General features: G+C 35.6%; 3 protein-coding genes and 1 non-coding gene across 4 annotated transcripts in view; 1 reads left to right on the top strand and 3 right to left on the bottom strand.

Annotated features, from left to right (window-relative positions):
* The window catches only part of LOC107672237 (C-myc promoter-binding protein-like), a 33,658-nt gene extending 32,564 nt beyond the window's left edge, over window positions 1–1,094 (bottom strand). The window contains exon 1 of the mRNA XM_016465334.1: window positions 888–1,094. The gene's annotated coding sequence lies outside the window, so the exon portion shown is untranslated. The remainder of the gene's footprint in view (window positions 1–887) is intronic.
* A 5,688-nt stretch (window positions 1,095–6,782) lies between these two features.
* trnaq-cug (transfer RNA glutamine (anticodon CUG)) lies at window positions 6,783–6,854 on the bottom strand. Its single transcript has one exon. It is a non-coding gene; the product is annotated as a tRNA-Gln (tRNA).
* A 589-nt stretch (window positions 6,855–7,443) lies between these two features.
* LOC107672219 (ras-related protein Rab-11A) lies at window positions 7,444–13,386 on the top strand. Its single transcript, XM_016465311.1, has 5 exons — window positions 7,444–7,624; window positions 9,309–9,504; window positions 10,173–10,366; window positions 10,514–10,594; window positions 11,034–13,386. The coding sequence occupies exons 1-5, from the start codon at window positions 7,585–7,587 to the stop codon at window positions 11,168–11,170; spliced, it is 648 nt and encodes a 215-aa protein (XP_016320797.1). The 5' UTR covers window positions 7,444–7,584; the 3' UTR covers window positions 11,171–13,386.
* Window positions 13,387–16,614: 3,228 nt separating this feature from the next.
* The window catches only part of LOC107672222 (multiple epidermal growth factor-like domains protein 11), a 151,542-nt gene continuing 148,709 nt past the window's right edge, over window positions 16,615–19,447 (bottom strand). Inside the window, exons 25-26 of the mRNA XM_016465313.1 lie at window positions 18,976–19,185; window positions 16,615–17,317 (exon numbers count right to left, since the gene is read on the bottom strand). Coding sequence (XP_016320799.1) covers window positions 17,142–17,317; window positions 18,976–19,185 — 386 coding nt within the window. The 3' untranslated portion in view covers window positions 16,615–17,141. The remainder of the gene's footprint in view (window positions 17,318–18,975; window positions 19,186–19,447) is intronic.

The following is a 19,447-nucleotide window of genomic DNA, read 5'->3' on the forward strand; positions in this document are numbered from 1 at the left end:
CTTTGAAAAATCTTCCTTAACCTCTCTGAAATACCTTTTTCATTTTCCATGCTTTGTTCAACCAGTTGTTTCCCCTCCCCCCAAACAACTACAGCGTCACATTATCACATCAGACAACATGAATGAATCTCTGACTTTGTAACTCTGATGATCTGTATTTGAGCATGACACCCTGTTGAATAGCTACCCAAGGATTTAACCCACATATTCAGGATTGGGAGGTACTAAATGTACTAATATATAATCAGTCATTAAAATAATAATGATGATGATAATAATAATAATAAACATAAGTCAACCACTAATCCATATATTGATAGCACACATTCCCTTTAATATCTATGATTGTTATGGCCCTGCAGACCACATCACACCAGTACTGACAGTTCCATTATAGATCCATTTTAGTTGGCAGTAAAGATAGAACATTGCATGTTGCAAGCTATACTAATGCAAGCATGCAAGCTATACTAATAAACAAACATGAACAAATATGGTGAAATAAATAGGAAGATGATACTGCATCCATACAGTTGGGCTGGGTCAGTCTTACAATAACTCATAAATCATAAGGACCATGGTATTTAACATCCGAAGCTTAAAATCCTGAATTATATAAATAGAAACATGTTTCTAACGAGCTTAATGGTGTAAGTGATGACTATCATCACATGGTGTGTAAATACATGATCAGAATCAAAACAAGCGCACAATTACCGACGCGTGATGACAGCAGTCACTCTATATCGCCTTATATACTTATAAAATATGCTAATTTAAAATGCTTCAAATGTATGGTTTATCACATATTTTAACGTTTTCTATTTCTAACAGAAGGCAAATTAATGCCCGTAACCAATAAATAGATATGAGCATAGCACACTCACTGTTTCAGTAGGACGACGATTAGGACACACTCATTGAAACACGCACCGTTATTCTGATTATTAATCACAGGACTGAAGAAGGGTCTTATGTATTTCCATCCATTTTCATCAGACAAATAAACTGCTCCTCTATCACGTATAAACATTCCCTCCGGGAGGGCTGTGCCTCATCTTCTCTATACGCTTTCAGAGACGCGCTCAGCTCGAGACTCGCGCAGGCGCTTATCAAGACCTGCCACCGGGGCACGTGACTGCCAGCAAACCGTGACGTCAGTTGAACATTCCGGGGACCGTCGTTGATTTAATGTGGGGGCGTCCCGACCCGACAGGTAGTCCATATAAAGACTGTGGCGCTGAATGTTATTGACAGAATGTGTTTGAAAGTGTTGGACTTGAAGTTGGATTTAAAGATACAGTCCGTGATAAATAACAAGCACAAAAAGCCTTGGAATTATATGAGAGGTACAAACTAAAAACAAAAGTAAATCTCCACCCTCACTGGTGCTAAACTGCCCTTACCAAAAAGTAGTATACTTCAAGTTTATTTTAGTAAGTATACTTAAGTAAAGTTCAAGTATATTTTTAAGTATACTTTATGTAGTAAGTATACAAATATCAGTGTACTAGTAGTATACTTGTAAGTGTACTGCACACTTGAATAAACTTCTTTTTCGTAAGGGTGTGCAGTGTTTTTTTGCGTGATAGAAAGTGTCTAGACAGTGGACTAGACTAGATAGAGTACACTAGATCAGCAGATATTTTTCCAGTTAATCTAAATGAACAGTGGTAGTGTTATTTTAGTATCTGTGAGGTACTATTACAGTTTTATTAATAGGCCTAGTTTGAATTAGTTTATACTTTCCTTTTTCATCTTAATTTTGATTACCATTTGAGTAATTTTGTTGTGTTTTTGTTATTTTTATTACTTTTTTTCATCTGTCTGTTTTTAAAATGTCTTTTATTAATTTTTATTTCAGTTTTAGTTATTTTAGTACATCAAGCTGTAGTACATCAGCTAAATAAAAATGTGAAATGATTCCTTTGGCATTTAGCTGAGGGAGCCACAGGATAGCAAATCCTTCAAGATCTGTTCAAAGACTTTGGAAATGTTTCATTTAAGTGACTTGTATAATTTTATACAAGTTAAGTTATATTATACAGGTATATATTAAATAGGTTGAAATATAATGTATAATAAACATATAACACAATATTTAAAATATATATATTGGAAAACACAAAATGTGCACTATATATGCATTTTGTTGCTATCAATAAATTATATTTAATATTATTATTATTATTCATTATTTATGAATTATTCATATTATTATTATGCTGAAAATATTCGTTGTATTGCAAAATCTATTTATATTAAATGACAGAATAATGCAAAACAGAAGCATTTTCGTTTGGGCCTGACTATTAGAATTATTTCAACTACCCCGCTCTTTTGATACTGCTCTTAGCCATTAAAATAAATAAATAACATATCAGTCGACCACTAATTGTTACATGTCATAATATGGCAATGTAACATAAGTCAATGTATTTCATTCCATTTTGTATTATTATTATTGCTGATGTCCATTAGCAGTCATTGTGCAGGGAAATATCACTATGTAAATGGTTCAGTTTATGGAGACAATCTCCTTCACATCTGAAACAAGTACAAATTATATAGAGAGAACAGGCCCTGGGGGACTCCCTAAGTTTGTTTGCAAAACCTGGTCCTGCACTGCTGGTCTAGCAGGGCTTTGAAAATGGAGATGCAGCCCTTACCAGACAGAGAATTTGCAGGCATTTTTTCTAGTTAATGGTGTGACTGCCAACAAAACGTGCCACTGACTCAGATGTTCCATGCCATTCTAGGTGGTCTGATGAGGGCATATTGCCACTATAACTACATCCTCAACTACAGCTCCTCAGCGTGTGTCTCAAGTGACGTAGCATAAAGTCTTTTCTTGCATCATGTCCCCAGACAAAAAAATAGCAGGATCTGTAAACAATAGGGCTGATATACACTGACAAAAGTTGAAGACTTTTTATTCATTTATTTATTTAGTCATTTAGCAGACGCTTTTATCCAAAGCGACTTACAAATGAGGACACACACATATATATATATATATACACACATATACACATATATATACACACATATATACATATACACACATACATATATATATATCAGGGCTCGAAATTAACTTTTTTACTTGGTAGCACTGGTGCTCCCAACTTCAAAAAGTTAGGAGCACCAGCAAAAATGTAGGAGCACTCACCAAAAATTTAGGAGCACCACAACTACAAATTATATATTAACAGATGCGATTGAACCGAATCATTTAACAAATGATTCATTCAGGAAGGAATGCCCTCATGTTGCTCAGAGAGGCAAAACAGCGCTGTGACTGTGCTTGGAATTATTTTTGTTATCGAAATAGAGCAAAAACAGGCAATATAGTGTCTAAAACGTAAGTCTCTTAATATTAACTTCTTTTTTTATTGAACAGTTGTAAAAATCAATATCACATTTGTAATCATGCTGATTTTTGGAGGAAACAGCACTCTTCTTGTGATATTGATTAACTATATATATATATATATATATATATACATACACATACACACACATATACATATACACACACACATATATATATATATATATATATATATATACACATATATACATACACATAAATAAAACACCTTTTAGAAGGTGAACTTGAAAAAAATATATATATTTGGACATATATACTAATCTTGAAAATGTGTGGGGGTAAATGTGCTGTGAGAGAATGTTTAGAAGGTTCAGAGATCAAATAAAGTTGCTGCAAAGCACCCGAGAGAGTACGACTACTGAAAGCAAGCCTTCAAAGTGCTTCAGGTTTCTTCATCAAGAAGACACTCAGAACACTTCTTAAAACCAGATGAATGAAGCATTTTAAGTGGATGCTGGCTGGCCACCCAGCTGGCTGTACAAAGCCATAAACATCAGAAGAATTAGGACATCCACCAGCCCCTCGTGATATAGTCCTAGTGGTTCCAAAGGCCAAACGTCGGCCACCCAAATAGCAGGACTAGAGTTTCAGACATCAACAGTCAACCTAGAAGGGCCTTTTTGGTAAGGTATTTGGAACTTCACTGCCTGCCTTATGAGTATCAGTGAGCTGTGGAGTACAACATTTTGCATTTCTGCTGTTTTTCATTTCTGTAAAAGCCTTTACGTCGTTACAGAGAAGTTTTCAGTTTTAATATTGGGATCTAAATCTGAGACTGGAGTTGGGCTAAATACATTTGGCATGTGAGCAGCTGAACAAACTGATTAGAGCTTGAAGGCTGCTGTCGCTCATCTATACCACAGTTAGTTTGATGATGTCCGCTGGGGTCTGCCAGAATCATTGCTTGAGATTCAATGATATTCAGTATGCGGCACATTTCATCACAACTTCACAGGATTCTCCATTTGTTTAGATGTAGCAATTATGTTTGTTAGCTTACAAATTGTGTTTGTTTGAAATGGAATTTATACACAGCCCACTTGTGGTAGTACTCCAGTTCGCCATAGATATGTCATCTTGATTTATCTAAGCACTGAAAGGTACAACTGCAAAATTAAGATGACAGTACCTACTTTTTATTCCACCGTGCTGCACAAAAATTATATTTATGTATTGGATATGTGTCTTCTGTTCGTGTCTACCTCAGTGTCTCTAAATTAATTTCCCTGTGGGGCTGAAGTAATGTTATTATCTTTCACTGTGTGCTTGTGTATGATTAGAATAACTAATAAACCCAAACTTGAAATTTGAATTCAGGTGGATGACACCGTTTGGTTGAATGCATGCAACATATGGCAAATGAGCACTTAAAAACTTAATAAGCATTTTAAGATGCTAGAGAATTCTACAGTAGGGGGATCAGACGCCCCCATTTTTTGGTGTCCTGTGTCTGACTGCTTTGAATGCTTTACAGCACGTTCAAAACACCTAGCAAACTTGTTACAGTTGTATTATTGTTTTTATTGATGTTCTCATAATTATTTTTTTTATTTTTGTTATATGTTTTTAAAGTCATAATTTTGCTATTTGCAATGGTTACTATTGTATTACATTTTATTGAATTGTATTAAAATCAGTTAGTGTCAGTTTGAATCGCAAACATCATAATAATTATTAATTTAAATAATAGTATATGGAACCACAACAATTAAAAATCAAAAACATAGAAAAATGTACTGTTCCCATTTTTTATTTTTATTCATAGATAATAACAAGTGAGATTTCAATTATATTTTGACCACTGAACTAGGAAATGTCTCCATTTTCCATTTCAGATATTCTAAAATGTAAGCCATCCAGTGACCTGTCACTTGCAAAACTAGCACTTTCACACTAAGTATCCAACTGTAAGCTCAAAAAAGCTTTAAAAAATGGTAGTAAACATTCCATAAATGTTTTATCATTCCATAAAACATTTTTTCTTCTTCTAGTATGTCATTTATTTCTAGCATTTTTGTATGTATGTATGTATTTACTTATTTATTTTCAACTAAAACTTTTCTAAGAGGAAAACACCTAAAATATTAGAATATTTAATAGTGGCAAAAATGAAAGGCATTACATTGCCCATTGGTTGATAAGAACACATTTTGCAGTGAAGGAAACCCCCCAACTGTCCAGCAGGTGATTCTTTTCAAAGATGAATCAGCAACAAGAGTACATTACTGGCAGACGTACAGAATATAAATGCAGCTCTGATTACAGTCTTGTAAAGTTTGCTGCAAAGCACCATGGGATATTCCCTAGAACTTCTGGACGAAGTCTTCCTGCTAGATGAGTCTGGGTGATGTAATAAGAGAAAATAAGACAAAACGGGCGTAGCCATACTTTAAATCACAACTTTATTTGTTAAATATGTTGGAATAGTCAAGGAATGATTGGATGCTGCTTTATTCGGCTCTCTGAACTAGAATATAATAAGTACAAAACATTCTTATAGCTGTAAACCATTTTTTGTGTAATAAAAAAAAAAACCAAGCTTTTGATGTAAAAACTATAAAGTTCTGAAAAAAAAAAAAAAAACAATAATCTAGACAAATTAATCTGTATTCAACAGAGTATCCCATATAATTGGCAGTAAAATATGTCTGGTATGCATTGCCAGGAAATGCATATGGTTGTCTATTATGAGTCACAGGCTTGGTTGCTATGATTGAGCAACTAAGTAGGACATTTGATACTTTTAAGAATTACAGAATGACTAAATACCGTTGGTGGCATCATTGTCCTTGTCATTTCCACAGTTTCCACTCAAAATAAATTAAATATAGGTGGCTAAATATGAGATGAATGTGCATCATTTCAAATCTGAAATAGCTGTCTTACTGTACACGTGACTCAGTGTGAGCCATGGGGTCTTTCCCATCACCACTGAAATTCATTTGCCTTTCGTCTAGCTACCTAAAGAAGGTACAACTGTATGTTTTAGATTGCTAAATGATAAGATTTAGAAAGCCCCTTGTTTATGTCTATGCAATCACAGGTTCAGTATATTTCAACCATTTTTTTGTGTGACCTAAAACCAAAAACACGCACAATACTGCACCCTAGTGGTCTTACGTAAAGCTTCAATTTATTACGAATAAACCTTTTTAGAAAACGCAGTTTAATTTTATTTTATTTAGACAATTCATACCCGAATTACACCTTTTTTTTAATCTTTATAATATTGTAATCTTTCGTTAAAAAATGGATTTATCACAGTGTTTGAGTGTTTACGGTGTTTGCGCATAATTATTGTCCTTTTATGAACAGACGTTTCAGGCTCCTGTTAACTATCATTGGTAAACCCAGATTCCAATATTTCTTACCAAAAATTGTAAAAGCTAGGTTCCACCGAGATTTGAACTCGGATCGCTGGATTCAGAGTCCAGAGTGCTAACCATTACACCATGGAACCACCCTATAAACATATTGAAATCTACAGCTTTTGATGACTAGTTATAAAATACGTAGTTTCCTTTGTTGTTCGTTTTTTTCCTGCGAACCGCTATCACCAGGAAATATGACCTAAACAACCCACGTTTAAAAACATACTTTAAAAATAACTCATAATAACACAATGGTATGCCATATATCTCACTGCAGGTCAAAAAAGGACATAAGTCTCTCTCTTTGCTATGTTTCCCCTTAAAAACAATCAAATTAAAACACAACATGAAAGCACGACCACACAACCATTATTATAGCTGTTTATAATGCGATAGATCCCGTGTGAGAATTAGGTTGCATCATCAACTACTGTAGCCAATAACACTGTACAGTATACAGAAAATACCACACTGAACACAATGAATACAGGGCATTAAGATATACATGATCAACAAGGTACACAATATTTTACACAATTTACACAGTACATATTACGTTACAATGGTATCTTGAACTTTATGAAAGCTTTTCGTTTAAAAAAAATGAATATTACAACAAGGATTTTATTTTGATAGTCTGTAAAGGCTAACCCGGAACACTTCGGGAGATGCTCACTGGTTCGGCTGCTTGCTAACTTGTTAGCATGGCTACTACCTAATCACAAATACACTGCAGTGCAGCAGCGGAGAGGACAGGGTCGGGTCTGTTCCACTTTTCCTTCACATTCTTCCATTGTTTGCGCTTTTGTTTTAATCGAGATGGGGACGCGAGACGACGAATATGACTACTTGTTTAAAGGTGAGCACAGAATATATTTGTCTCGAGCGTACAAGTTAAAGCGGCTCTGATAATCGAGGTTATTGTTAGTTAGTGTGGTTTTATATTAAACACTAAAGGCCAGCTAACCGGCTAGCTGATTTCGAACAGCCCAAACAAACTGAAATAGTATCATTTTAGTGCTTGTCGGTTTATGTGAAATATTGCTCAGTTACGGCACACTTTGTCCATATGGGTGATGGTTTTCACATAAACTCAGTTTACCGTAGATCGGACCACACCTTGAAGCGTTAGCTGAAGTTAGCCGAGACTGTCGCTGGAGGGGTTTAACGGAGTAGGTGGAAATTGGAAACGGCCTGTTTTCCCGATTGTTTTTCCAAGCATGTATGACTTTCTTCTGTGGATGACATTATAGGAGATATTTGGGACAACTAAAATCAGCATTCACTTTCATTATATCATCTTCAATACAGTCAAAGTGAACGGTGATTGAGGTTTGTCATTCCGCTTAACATCTCCTTTTGCGTTTTACTGACAAACATAAAGTAATACGGGTTTGGAACAACATGAATAATGACGGCATTTACATGTTTTGGACGAACTGTCTTTAAAAAAAAAAAGACATTTGTTTGTGTGAGGTTATTGTCTTAAAGTAAGTAAATATAAGGTGTCAGGTGATGTGATGAGGTATGTTTTTTTTATCGTTGTTTTTCCTTCATGAAAGCGTATGAAATTTGTCTTTTTGGGATAAATCCCTGAAACAAGTTGTGTTTTCCCATTTAGTGATCTTTGCAATGCATTGTTCTAGCAGCTTGAGGTTTCACTGCTGTGAGACATGTTGTGTCATCAGTTAGGAAATTACGCGCTGACATGTGATTCGTAGTAAACTACCTCTCTAATCTAGCTGTTTAGTGATGTTCAGTGTACATGTCTTAAGATAAGAGTAGAACATTTCTGTAAGCCCAAGTTCGAGTCACAACAATGTTACCAAAAATCACTGACTGTATCATCACTTCCACGATGACTTTTTTTTCCCACTTATTTAAATGCACTTCACTTTCAAATTAGGCTGTGGCATATGGTTGTGACATAAGCACTCAGTTTCCAAATGTGAAGAGGTTTGTTCCTTTATTTAATTTTAGACAGAAGTGTCTTAGATTTTATCACTTACTTTATCACTTAAACTGCTATTTAAATGGATAGTTCACCCCAAAATTAAAATTGTAATTTACTCACCCATTCTTCGAAACACAAATGAAGATATTTTATATTGAAACCTGAGAGATTTCCGTTTCTCCATTAAAAGTCCATGTAATCAAAACTTTGACAGTTCAAAAAAACAAGACTCCAAGTCTTCTGAAAACACACAATTGCTTTATGTGATGAACAGATTTAATTTAGGCTTTTATTCATATCTGGACATCAATCAATGCATGTACATAGAGTACATCGAATTATGGTAAACACAGAACATGTTTGTTTCTGAACTGTCAATGTTTTGATGGAATTAACATTCAACGGAGGGACAGAAATCACTCAGGTTTCATTAAAATATCTTCATTTGTGTTTTGAAGATGCAAAAAATTCTGATGGGTTTGGAAATACATGACAGGATTTTAATTTTTAGGTAAACTAACCCTTTTAAAAGAGGTTATGTTGTTGATCTGATGTTGGATATAAAACCCTGATTTGTTTTATTTTGAAGTGGTCCTGATTGGAGACTCTGGTGTGGGGAAGAGTAACCTGCTGTCTCGTTTCACCCGCAATGAATTCAACCTTGAGAGCAAAAGCACTATTGGAGTAGAGTTCGCTACACGTAGCATTCAGGTGGATGGAAAGACGGTGAAAGCTCAGATCTGGGACACAGCTGGACAGGAACGCTACCGGGCCATCACTTCAGCGTAAGGTTCTTCAAATGTCAAAAGTGTCATTCCTCATATAACAGATACCAGTTGACATTTCTTGAGTTGTTTTTCTGTTTGATAAAATTGATTCACGCCAAGGACGTTAAGTATAACTAAGTTTTAATAATCATCCTAATTCTTAGATTAGAGAAGTCCAAACCATAATTATCAAGATAACAACATATATTGTAGAATCACTTTCAGAACAGTTTTTGTCCAGTTGAAGAATGTGATGGTCAGAATCCACCTTTATCCACTTTAAAGAGGTCAAGCATTTAAAATGGCAGACCAGATAACTGCTGCGAATGATGATAAAGTTATTGTGAGTTGGTGTGAATGTGATGTAGTTAACATTATAGTTATTTTTATAGAAAATTGTAAACTCAGTGTTCAGTTCAAAGTCAATGTGAAATGGCATTCCCAACCCATATTGGCATAATCTGAGGTATTCCTAAATTTAGGAGGGGTTTGTGACATCACCCAAAAATGAAAGTTGTTTCAGAAGTTTTTATAGTTTAATAAACAATTATGAAGACAAACATTTGTATTTTAATTGGAATAACCATTGAATTATTCACATTTCATATTCTCTTTTAAGTGTACTCATTGAGCATATGCTTCAATTTTCCATCTACTTTTGATTTATTCTTCATGTTGGTCTACAGATATTACCGGGGAGCTGTTGGGGCCCTTCTAGTGTATGACATTGCCAAGCACCTGACTTATGAAAATGTGGAGCGTTGGCTTAAGGAGCTGAGAGACCACGCAGACAGCAACATAGTCATCATGCTCGTGGGCAATAAAAGTGACTTGCGTCACCTTCGGGCCGTGCCCACTGACGAAGCACGTGCATTTGCAGGTTAGATCCACAATAAACACTTAGAAGTAGACTTTTAACTCTTGGATGATTTACAGGAAGTGTATATAGCCAGGGCTTCTGTAGTTTCTTTGCATACTTTGTTAATTGTTACCATGACTGTTAATGTATGTTCTCTCATGTTTGCAGAGAAAAATGGCCTGTCCTTCCTAGAGACCTCAGCTTTGGATTCCACTAATGTAGAGACCGCTTTTCAGACCATCCTGACTGGTGAGTGTGCAAGTTTAAGGATGCTAAACTTTTATTTTTTAATGAGGAATGCATGAATAAGGAAATGCACACTAAACAGGAAATGACTGTAGGTTTGTCTAAAAGGAAAAGAAAGATTGTAAATGATTGGCTGAAGGCCATATCCTTATGAATGACTCATCAAAAGCCCTGCTTTGGTCGGGTAGGTTTCTCTAGCCTGACGTGACTGCAATAGAGAGTTTCCATCTTCTTTTGCTCCTCTGTTCGACTCCTGGCATCTGCAGAGGAGGAACAAATAATAAATGTTTCAAAAGCATCGCAGTTCGTTGCAATGCTATAATTGCGTTCGCCCCTGATATCCAGTAATAACTGTAGGGTTTATAGGCTTTTATGGCAACACATTGTTGGATTGTTGGCACCGTACATTGTCTTGGCATCAATATCTCTTTCTGTCCTGCAGAAATCTACCGGATCGTGTCTCAAAAGCAGATGTCTGACCGCCGAGACAATGACATGTCACCTAGCAACAATGTGGTGTCCATCCAGGTGCAACCTACTGAGAATAAACCAAAGATGCAGTGCTGCCAGAGCATCTAGCGGCACCAGTCCTGTCCCGTACCCTCCTCCAACCGCCCACCTGCAACACCCCCTCCTCCCCTCCTCTTCAAGACTGCTTTGGGTCTGAGATGCAGCTGCACAACTAGGCTTGAGCACAGAGGCTGGTTCCAAAAGCTGGAATCTCAAAGGGTCACCACCTGCAGTCTGGACTAAGCTTGTTGTTTGTCTTTTTTAAGTTGGTTTTCCTCCTTCCTGCCATGGTAGGCTTTTCTATTGCAGAATTTTAATAATCATCTGTGTCAATCTTCACTGAAATGTCTTAATATATAATTTCATTAGCAAACGTGTGAGGCTCGCTCATGTATGTCTTCAGTAGCAGCCCCCTTGTCACTGGGCTGGAGGGGAGAAAACGTGCAGTATTGGAGGTTTTGCTATATTTAATGTTGTGATTGTAGAGAGATGATGTACCTGATAGATGTTAGATGACGATTAGGGCCCAAAGACCACAGTCTTCACCTTTCAGCCATCTTCCAAGTATGGTTTACATTGCATGTACATTTCCTTCACGCACTTGGCACGGGGTGCATCGCATTCTTGATTTCACCATCAGGCCAGTGGAAGAGGCCTTAAGGCATATAGCTACCACACTGTTTTCTCTTCACCATCACGTGCTTCGAGGTAGAATATTGGTTTTAGTGCCTTTTTTAACTTTTTTTTTTTTTCACGCATGTGCTTAAAACGCTGCACCTCTTCAGCTACCCGTGCCAGTGCAGCAAGGCCTTCATCTCACACACTAGAATTACGCTGTAGTGTAGTCTAACACGGATCCTTTCTTTTTGTATTCCAGCCCTTTTAGTTATTGTCTTCGAATAGCAAAAGTTCAGTTTGTAAAAACAATAATTGATGTCATAATGCGAAAAGAGGGGAAAGTACTTTAGCAAACAGGCACAAGTTCTCTTTGAAACACTACCACAGACCTATTCAGTATGAAACGAGGGAATAGAGACTTCCTCTAAAAGTAATGTAAACCCATTGTACTTTTGCAGCTCACGCTCTGTCGTTAAAGTCTGAACAGGAAAAACACGCAGCAGTGAATAGCGGCCAGCTGACGGCCACATCACATGAGAGCACACTAGGGAATAGACTGGAGACTTTCTCTTTTTGTTTTTGCACTGAATGTAAAATATCTCTCCCGGTTTGACTTACCGCCACTACAGTTAATGATCTTAAGACCTGTAACTTGTATTTATTCTGTGGTAGTCATTTAAATCGAGTTGTTAGCCTTTAATCTTCGTGGCGAAGTGGTGAGACTTTTAAATGTTAAGACACAGTGTGATAATTTATGAATGTATTATGTGCTTTAGCCTACAAAAAAAAGTCTTTGTCTTGAGTCCAGCAGATGGGGAAACTACCACAAGCTGTGATGCTCATCTTCGCTTAATGGCTGTCTAATAAAACTTTCTCAGTGTGACACAAAATATCAGTAAAGACTGAACTAATCATGCATGTTGTATAACGGTCACCACAGGTGACCTCGGAGTGGAAGAATACTGTAGACCTCAGCATCTTAGTCTGCAACCCTGAAGTCATTTATTTGCTGGAAAATTCATTTTGCTTATCGATCCCCTTGACTTTAATTACCCCAGCCCTAGGTAAAACAACATAGTTTGCTACGATCATTCTCAGCAGTATCAGGACACATTCCAAGTGGAATTGAAGGCCCTTAAAGGCTGCAGTGTAATTAGTGAATCAGACTGAACCGACATTACTGCATAAGTGCATGCGAGTCATTTTATTGTTTTTAGTCTCCTGTATCTTATAAGGTAAAACTCTAGGTCTTTATAAGCAGCACACTGAGGTAACACAGTACTTCCTGCAATTAAAAGGAAAAGACCTTGTGATTATACACGCGTTAGGGTCTGTTTGTGTTTTAGGACCCTGATTCTGATTGTATGACTGTTCTTTAGAGGCAGGGGTCTCTGGTGCTAACGGGGGACAGTGCCAATGATGTGAGGGTACAGATGGCACAACTATGACCTGCCCATGCACTGTACATAGCTGGTGTGTCCTAGTAAGATTACCCGGATATTACTTTTCTGACTCAGATCTTTCACGTATTGCCTCGAGAACTTTATTTCTTTTTGTTTCTTTTGTCTGCACTGTACTGTGATTTATTTTGTATTATGATTGTACTATTACTCTGTCCACTGTAATTCCAATTTAAAAGAGCAAATAAAATATGTAGTTAATTCAAATTTTGGCTTATACTGTTCTTTGCGTTTAAAGCAATAGTAGGCCAAAATACATAATAATGTCTATAATCCATAACTATGCTTCCTCCAGTGAAAAAGTCCATTCCCTGTTGTCTTTTCACATCAAAATCTACCAACATATTTGTTTAGAACTGTTTTGGGCTGTTTTCGCTTGTAATCAGTGCTTGATCTGTGCATATTTCTCTCCTGATTCAGATGAGATGAAAGATATCACTGGAGAAAGCAATATTATGGATAGAAGACTCATATTTTAACTGAAATCATCCAATACTTGATGGAATTGTTTCTTACAAGCACCCAGTGTTTCACTTCAAAAGATGTTAATTGATGAACTGAAGTTGTGTGGATTGTGTATTATTGTGATGTTTTCATCAGCTGTTTGGACTCTCATTCTGACGGCACCCATTCACTGCAGAGGATCCATTGGTGAGCAAGTGATGTAATGCTAAAAATGGCTCCAAATCTGTTTTCATAAAGAAATAAAAACATTACATCTTGAATGGCCTAAGGGCGAGTAAATTTGAAGCACATTTTTATTTTTTTGGGTGGACTATTCCTTTAACCTTTGTTTGAAAGCTCAGAGTTGTCATGTAAGAGTTTTTTTTTTTTTACCTCATTAACCACTGCTGTTATGTTGTGCTGTTACTTCTTATTTTTTTATATATTTTATTTCAGTTCCTTAAGGCATGACCACTATGTCCTAATTTTTTAAGATGGTAAAAGTGGTTGGTTTATTCAAAAGGAAGCAGTTATATAATGTAACCGATAATGTTCAGTACAGATGTGGCGATGATTATTTTCCTAATGGTTAGCCGTTTAAGTATGTGTAATATCCTTAAGACAGGCTTAAAATTAGGACTATATACATATACATATACAGTGCCTTGCGAAAGTATTCATACCCCTTCATTTTTTTTCACGTTTTGTTGCTGCTTTATGTTAAACTGCTTTAAATGACTGTTTTTCCCCACATCAGTCTACACTCCATACACCATAATGGTAAAGCAAAAAACTGTTTTTTAACATCTTTGCAAATTTATTAAAAATAAAAACTAAAATGATTCCATTGCATAAGTATCTGGGACAGTTGAAATTTAGCTCAGGAGCATTCATATTGCTTGTAGATGTTACTACACTTCAAGTGAAGTTAACCTGTGGCAAATTCAATTGAATGGGTATGATTTGGAACAGCACACACGCCTTAATAAAAGGTCTAATAGCTGATCATTCATATCAGAGCAAAAATCAAGCACTGAGGTCAAAAGAACTGCCTGTAGAGCTCAGAAACAGGTTTGTGTCAAGCCACACATCTGTGGAAGAGTTCAGAAAAAAAAATTCTGCTTCATTGAAGGGTCACAGAAGCATGTAGTCTCTGTTACCCTTAGTGGAAGAAGTTCTCCTCAGTAAAGACACATGAAAACACACTTGGAATTACAAAAAAGCACCTAAAGGACCCTGAGACTGTGAGAAACACGATTCTCTGGTCTGATGAACCTCAATTCTAAGCATCATGTGTGAAGGAAACCAGCTCTGTTCATCACCTGCAGAGTACCATCCCAAAAGTAAAGTGTGCTGGTAGCAGCCTCATGCTGTGGGGCTGTTTAAAAAGACTTGAGGCTGTTAAGGTTCTTCAGCTAAATATTTAGTTAGTGCAATGTACTTATTTCAGTGTTTTATTTTTAACAAATTTACGAAGTGAATTTGTGTATTGTTGTGACAGTTCTGTTTTTGCTTTGTCATTATGGTGTATGGAGTGTAGATTGATGTGGGGGAAAAAAAGTAATTTAAAGCAGTTTAAAATAAGGCTGCAACATAACAAAACCTGAAAAAAATGAAGGGGTTCGAATACTTCTGCAAGGCACTGTATATACTGGAATATGATATGCTTTATGATATAATATTGACCGAATATGAATGACACACACAGTACCTGTTCTGTGATAGCTAATTTATAACCACAAGCTTTCCAGGTTTGTAAAGTTTTCATAAATTAACCATGTCTTTCTTGTTAAACCAAATGAAGGAATCGGACTGGTTGCTCTTTTCCATGCAGTTCATACTTTCGCAAGGCACTGTATATATATACATATACATACCGAGAAAGTCTAGAGAAAAGCATTTTGCGAAATATTAGACTAATATACTCATTATATTTTACTTAACCTGCTAGCGATGTCTTAATTATTTAATGTATGGTTAAATAAATCTGTTATGAAACAAGTTATGACAGCCACTGTGCAAATGAATATATTTCAACAACAAATAGAATGTTATAATTTTAGAAGTTAATTTAAAAACTGGGGACAAATCTTAAAAGTGCGAGAATAACCACTATTGATATGTAGAGCTGGTATGATTGATGAAATGCATTTTTTCCCCCTTTTATTTATGAATGATTGTCACTATGTTATGAGAAAGCAGCCACAGAACAAAACTCAAATCAAAAGCTGCAAAGCTGTAGTCATCAAACAAACCGAAACACAAGTCTCCAAATCTATTTATACTGTACTTTTTAGGACATGAATGAGGTCTCGTCCTGTCATGGATTCTATAATGACATAAGAGCTAACATATAATGTCGACTTTATATATTAATACTGTGCACAAATAGCACAAGCACATGAAAATAATTGGTCACTATGGGTATCATCATTTGTACATGCTACTTTTTTCCCTTTTAAATATGTTTACCTTTTACACTATAAAGAAAAACATCACTTGCACAAACGAGGTATAAATAAACATCATAAATACATAACCACAAATTAAAAACCCTTCAAGGCCTGCTAACAGATGTTTTAAAAAATGTAAACATACAAAGAAGAAAAACTAAACATGACAGCTTTGAAAAGTGTCTCACAACTTAATCCCACGTTCATAAAACATACACACCCAAATAAAATTATAGCAACAGTCATAAACTCCTATGTACAGTAGAAAGCACCAGGTTGTTGCACGAATGAGCAGTGTAGCTCATGTTGACCCAGGCTCTCCTCATAAACTTTTATAAATATTTCTGTGTAGGTTTATAAGTGGTAGATAAATGTACAGTATTATAAAGTCCTGATCAGTTCTCGCTAATCTCATACTGTTTTGGTAACCATCTTTACGCAATTAATAAGTTACTTATTAATTAATTAATACGTTTTATTATTTCTTATTGAAACCATGCTTTGTCACCATTGCCTTGAAGTCCAGACTAAACACTTTGGGGGGTGAAAAAAAGAGGATTGCTCCCTCATGGTCACCCTTGGCTCTCGGCTGCAAGATCGATGCCAACTCCAAATGAAAAGTTCTGGATCATTGAGTCGCATTGATTATGTGTTCTAGTGTGTGGAGCTCTAGTTTTTAAGAATCAACATATCGTTGGGTATGTTTCCATGAAACCGTCTCAAATGCTCCTTTATTCCCTCCAAAAGTCTTTTCATAGACCTATAACCAGAATGCTCTTTTACGCCAGTATTTCATGGTGTTATAAGCACAGCTTGTTATAAAACGCCTCTGAGGTGGATGATGAATAATCGCTGGTGTCCAAATCTGTTCTTGTTTTGATGTACAGTCCATTTCCCACAATCCTCATTTACACGACAGAAAGAGGAATGCGGTCTCCACCTATGTCATGCATCTGTACTTGAGAGAGTGTTGGAGAGAAAGAGATGAGGAGTGAGACAGACTGAGATTTTAAAAAACGAGGTCCCGGAGCTGCCGGTCTTGCGTCTGTGTATTTGGACTGGCCTCTACAGCAGGGAGCTCGGGGGGCTTTCGGGAGGGGGTGGGGTGTGTGTTGGGCTGTGGCGCATTGGCAAGATGTCGTAGTGGCTGGGAATGTGGCTGTTCCGCGGGAGGTCATAAGGACTCTGGGAGAATCCGGTTGCTAGGCCGTTGGGTCCCTGAAGCACACTCACTGTCGGTTCTGAGGAAGAAGGGTGGAGAGCGGTGAGCGGCTCAATTTCTCAAACTCTCTCTGAATCTTCAACACGCACTGTAGCTCTCTCTATGGTATACAGCACATTATGTTCTAAAGATTTTATAAAGAATCTTTAGAACATAATCTATATTTAAATATTTTCCCATTTGATATTTTGACATAATTTGGGGAAAATAATGACACTGAATATTGCCATATTGTAATACAACACTGCAAACTTGTAGCATAATCAAAAATGCATAAACACAATTATATTAATATAAACCTTAAAAAAAAAGTATATATTGTTATTTCATATTAGTGCTGTCAAACGATTAATTGTGATTAATCGCGTCCAACATAAAAGTTTGTGTTTACATAATATATGTAGGTATTCTGCGTATATTTATTATGTATATATAAATACACACACATGCAGTAGATATTTTTAAAATATTTACATGTATATACATTTATATATCTATATTCTTATATTTTATATATAAATATATTTAATATATAAACATAACATATTTTTCTTAAATATATACATGCGTTTGTATTTATATATACGTAATAAATACACACAGTATACACACATATATCATGTAAACAAAAACTTTTATTTTGCATGCGATTATTCGCGATTAATCGCTTGACAGCACTATTTCATATATTTTATATATACAGTAACAGCAGTTGTTATTTTTAACTAAAACTAAAGCAATTTAAATTTTTGGTAATTGAAATAAAGCTGAAATAAAATATAAATATTACATAAAAAACATAAACTTAAATGAAAATTATAAATGTTGCCCTGGCAACTACCTGAAATAAATAATCGAAGTTATAAAATTACAAAAACTAAAACTGAAATAAAAATAAACTAAAGCTATATAGAAAAAAATAATCAAATTGACAAAAGGACTATTTTGAAAAAATTACTAAAACTGGATGTATAAAAATAAAAATATGAAAACTGAAAATATAAAAATATAGGCTAATTCAAAATATTAATAAATACCATTATAGCATATAAATAATACAGAATAACACTAATAGCACTAATATATAAATATAAACATGAAAAAATATAAATAGATTTATGTATTCATTATTTTATTTGTACTATATATGGAATATGGTAATATTTATACTTTCTTTTTTTGTTCATTACACTTCAAAGTAAATATTTTAAAATAATATAATAACATCTATCTAAAACATATACACATGCAAACCTATTTTATTTATAAATAAAATAAAAAGTAAACACACCTGAATATTGAATGACTAATTATATCAAGAAATAAAAAGCATAACCTGACAGCTCAGAATTAGGCTTACTTATTTATGAATAAATAGTTATGCAGTTCTAATTTCTCTTTTCTAATTTATTTATGAATGACACATGGCAACATATATATTGTACTTATTAAAGATTCAGCAAAAAGATGCAAAATCCCAGAATATGTCTGTCCTATAGGAATTACAAAGCAATGTGTTTTTCTCATTAGAGAGAAAGTGAAGGAAAATGTTTCCATATGGCAATATCGTACTAACAACACTGTATTAATAACAATGTTGTGCTTAAAAAGACAAAAATGAGAGAGCTGGAAACTTCACATAAGAAGTAAGTATCCATCTGCATACATGAGACTCACCCACGTCATAGACGTTCCTGCTGGCAGTGGTCAGGGTTGTGCTAGTGCTGGAGCAGAAGGTCAGGTCTCTGTGAGCAGGTGACTTCATCTCCACGTAGCTGCTTTCAGTGTGCTTGCAGGCCAGGCCGGGCGGATCTCGGATGGTGGCGTACGGGTTCTCACTATTTAGGGAGCACGAGCTGGAGCTACACATGGAGGCCTTTATGTAATCTACACACATTACAGAAGAGATATTACTCACATATTCATTTCACATCACCCTCTGGGAGAGAACAGACACGGGAGAGACAAAAATGTAATAAATGTTATTATTTGTACAAAGAACTATATGAAAAATTAAGTTACGTTCAAGACTATCTCTAGTCAAAGATGCAAAATAAGCACTTTTCCATGATGTACTGTTTAGAAACAGCATCCCAGGGTAGATTTTCACAGTGAAATCCTGTTAGACGGCACTGGAAAATCTTGTTAC

Source organism: Sinocyclocheilus anshuiensis, unplaced genomic scaffold (assembly GCF_001515605.1).
Source record: "Sinocyclocheilus anshuiensis isolate Anshui unplaced genomic scaffold, SAMN03320099.WGS_v1.1 scaffold997, whole genome shotgun sequence".
In the NCBI taxonomy this organism is placed as follows: Eukaryota; Metazoa; Chordata; class Actinopteri; order Cypriniformes; family Cyprinidae; genus Sinocyclocheilus; species Sinocyclocheilus anshuiensis.